This window comes from Silene latifolia, chromosome Y (assembly GCF_048544455.1).
Source record: "Silene latifolia isolate original U9 population chromosome Y, ASM4854445v1, whole genome shotgun sequence".
Classification (NCBI taxonomy): Eukaryota; Viridiplantae; Streptophyta; class Magnoliopsida; order Caryophyllales; family Caryophyllaceae; genus Silene; species Silene latifolia.
The window spans coordinates 137,978,710-137,982,478 of NC_133538.1; the positions used below are offsets into that span (position 1 = coordinate 137,978,710).

Here is a 3,769-nt window from a genome sequence, read left to right on the forward strand (position 1 = left end):
GCTGAGGACATTCTATAGTGGATTTGGAATCAGCATTGGTCCAAGGTGAAGAAGGGTGTTCTACTTTGTTCCTTTATGACATGTTATTATCAGATTTGGTTGCAAAGGAATCAAGTTAGATTTGAGTGTTGCCTGTTACTGCCTGTTGTGTTGCTGGAGCAGATCAGAAGGATGGTTAAGATGCGTATTAGTGCTCGTTGTAACCAAATTCTAGGCATTGATAAAATATGGTTAAGGAGTATTGACTTGTGTAAGTAGAGCTTAGGCTCATTAAATTAGATTGTACTCAAAATGGATAGGTTGTATTAAACCTTGTTTGTGCTTAATGGAAACTTACATTACACAAAAAAAAAAAAATGACCGGAACGGAGGGAGTATATATCGTGGTCGGTTCTAACTAGACCTGGTAAACAGTCCAATTGGGTCGGTTAGGGTGATCCGGGATCGCAAGCATTCAAATAAGTTCAATTTGAGTTAGGTCATTTCGGATTCCGAACAATTTTGGTTGAGGCGTTACTCATTAGCAAGTCTTTTACGAATAATGGTCAATACATGACAATAAAAGTTCAAATTTGATTAGGTAAGGTTGGGTCAATTCAGGTAGCTATCAATTTTAAATTCCCTGTTACAAAATAGAGACAAATGGAACATAAATTGAATCACTCGTTTTGAGTCAACTTTTGCAAGAGTTGCGGAGCCAAGAATTGACCTCAACGTGGGCGAAAAATCTCAACGAAAACGCACAGTTGAAATTTTTAACTAAAAACTTTGAAATTTACGACGGTCAACAAGGATGATTTTATTTATGGGTTATTTTACATGGTGACCCTGAACTTTTTCAAATCCTATGTGGTAACTCTGCAAATCAGAAAACAAAAATGGTAACCCTGAAGTGCATTATTATGTATCACCGTAACCCTTAACTAAAATTCCGTCAATTTGCACCGTTAAGTGCTGATGTGGCGTGTGATGTGGCTATTTGGTCTTGATGTGGCGTGTGACATGGATTCCAAGGCGGGATTAATTAGTTAGTCGTATTAGTTAGATTTATTAAGTAGTCGGGTTTTGATGTGGCGTGTGACATGGTTTTAGTCTATAAGCACCTCATGTAAATGTTGATTTTGATATATATTATATACTCACATTTCACCAAAAAAAAAGTATCATTATTATTTTATTAATTTAATATGTAGGCGAGACGGGATTGCATGGCGGGATTGCGAGACGGAATAATGTAAGATGAAAAACAAACAAAAACGACACAAGTTAAACCATCTTCTACATCACCTCGCACCACCACCGTGGCTACCACCTCAGACCACCACGCCAGCACCCCCTCTCGCCGACCTCCACCATGGCGACACCAGAAGCAGCCCAGAATTCATCAACGAGCAGCAACGACATCAACAAATTGAGGCTCCCTATGCCAAAAGCATCACCATCCCCACCCAACCCCACAGGCCCACAATCCCACCTTAGAAACCCCTTCCCCTCTCCATAAAACCCAGATCTAGTGTTTTTAGGGGAGTGAGATGAGATTACAAGGGTGGGGGAGAAGATTAAGGGTGTCTGGTTTCGACGGGCGGTGGCGGGATTGGTGGGATTGGTGTTTCGACGGGCAGCTGCGGACGGTGAAGGGTGGGGAGGCACCGACGGTAGTTCGACGAAGGTTGGTGAAGGGTGGGGAGGCGCCGACGGTAGTGGTGGTTATAGCGGAGGCTGTGATTGTGGTGGATTGTTTTTTTTTTTTTTTAATTTATTCATTTCCTATGTGTATTAGTAAAACAGCTTAGCCATGTCATTCGCCACATATGACACTTAACGGCCCATTTTGACGGAATTAAAGTTCAGGATCACCTTAATTACATTTAAGGAACTTCAGGGTTACCAAAAACTTTTACTATTTTGTAGAATTACTATGTGTGATTCGAAAAAGTTCAGAATCACCATGTAGAAAAACCCTTTATTTATTTATTCTAACAAAGTACGTAACAACTCCCTCGGCTTGTTATTCCCTCTAGGAGCTTGTTATTCCCTCTAGGAATAATACGCGTATATGTGAAAGGCAATAAACAACGTGAAGATTCTAGAATAACATTAGCCGTCAATCATTAATTGTTTTCGCAAGTAATTCATTTACAACCGTGTACGAGTTATTGCTTGCACTCCAAGCATTAGTTAATTTATTCATGTATCCTAATTCGGTTTTTCATAAGAAAACTAAAAAAGAAAGAAATAAATGTATTTATTTGTAAAGAAAAAAAGTAATAGGATATTTAGGGCTGATTCAACCGGTTCAAATGTGCAAACATAAAAGAAGAGATAAGTATGTAATAGTGTACATAATTATACATTAATCTATGATGGCTGAGTTGTCTTTTTGCTACTCACCTAACCACTTGGACTCCTGGAGGGGCGTGTTCGATTCGCAGGAGCAACAAGATTGGAAATAGCAGGCTAGCAACGTTAGTTACATACGGAGTATTTTCTTTTCATGAGATACAATATCTTTTGTTAAAATTTGGAAATAATTTATACCCCGTATACATAGTTGTGTTTTGTTAAAATTGTAAATACATATTTAACATTATATTATTAAAGTTTGCCAATAAAATACGAGAAATGCATAGTTGGACCTGGGGTTTAGAAAAATAAAGCATTGGTCAATTGTTTAAAAAGTAAAATTTGATACAAATGTAATAAGACAAATGTTACAAATTGACCTTTATTTTTCCGTAAAATTAAAAAATTAGGTATCTTAATAAACGAAAAATGACATAAAATAACACCGGAGTCGTAATTAATAGGGCCCGCATGACACATTTCGAACAGGGCCTTCGAAATTTCGGAGACGGCCTTGAGGATATTCCAATTTCTTATAATAACAACTATCAATTAATTATTTCCTTTTTTATTTTCATATCTTATATCTAGTGAGCATAGATTAGAAAAATCCTAATTAAATTACAACTCATGCAAAGCTATATGCCCGATATTTTAGCTTTATTATTTCAAACCCTCACTTATAAATACCGTGACTTCTCTAACCATACCTTTGCTTTAAAACACCTTCCCTTACAACCAACCCTCCATACATTGAAAAAAAAATGGTGTTCAACTTTGCTTTGTTGTCTCACCTCATAACAGTTACACCACAAAATACAAGCGGTCTTGAAGATCGTAAAAAGTTTGATAACGAGAAGAAGAATAAGCTGAGTAGTGAATTTCGGATGCCTCTTAATTATCCGAGGTATAACAAGGAAGATTACGCGAAAATGGAAGAATGGAAGGTGGATATGTTGCTTAAGCAATACGGTCTTGATAATCATGTCAATGGTACGCTTGAAGAGAAGAGAAAGTTTGCTATGGGAGCATTCTTGTGGCCTGATCAACTCTAATTTCATTATATTATTGTGGTTGTTTAATGTAATTGACGTTTGAGGTTATATTAGGACGTAATAATCATGGATTACTTAGCTTGTTACATGAATATGAATAATCAGAGATGATATACCTTTGCCTATTCTAGTTATGTACGGAGTAGTATTTATTTTCATACCATCATAAATAAACTACGTATTTAGTATGTGCATCAAGTATTCAAGTGTACCAATCCCCTTAACTCGTAAACAAAGTAAGGCGCGTATATATATATATATATATATATATATATATATATATATATATATATATATATATATATATATATAGGCGGGATCTCGTGAGTTTGGTTCTTACGGTGAGTTGTGAGTTTGGAAAATCTCAGCCA

General features: G+C 36.5%; 1 protein-coding gene across 1 annotated transcript; it reads left to right on the forward strand.

Annotated features, from left to right (window-relative positions):
- Nucleotides 1-3,078: 3,078 nt before the first annotated feature.
- LOC141628393 (uncharacterized) lies at nt 3,079-3,523 on the forward strand. Its single transcript, XM_074441543.1, has one exon. The coding sequence runs from the start codon at nt 3,108-3,110 to the stop codon at nt 3,396-3,398; it is 291 nt and encodes a 96-aa protein (XP_074297644.1). The 5' UTR covers nt 3,079-3,107; the 3' UTR covers nt 3,399-3,523.
- The last annotated feature ends 246 nt before the right edge of the window (nt 3,524-3,769 follow it).

What these genes read in the sequence shown, in the direction of transcription:
- LOC141628393 (XM_074441543.1), top strand. Translation starts at nt 3,108, where the DNA reads ATGGTGTTCAACTTTGCTTTGTTGTCTCACCTCATAACAGTTACACCA.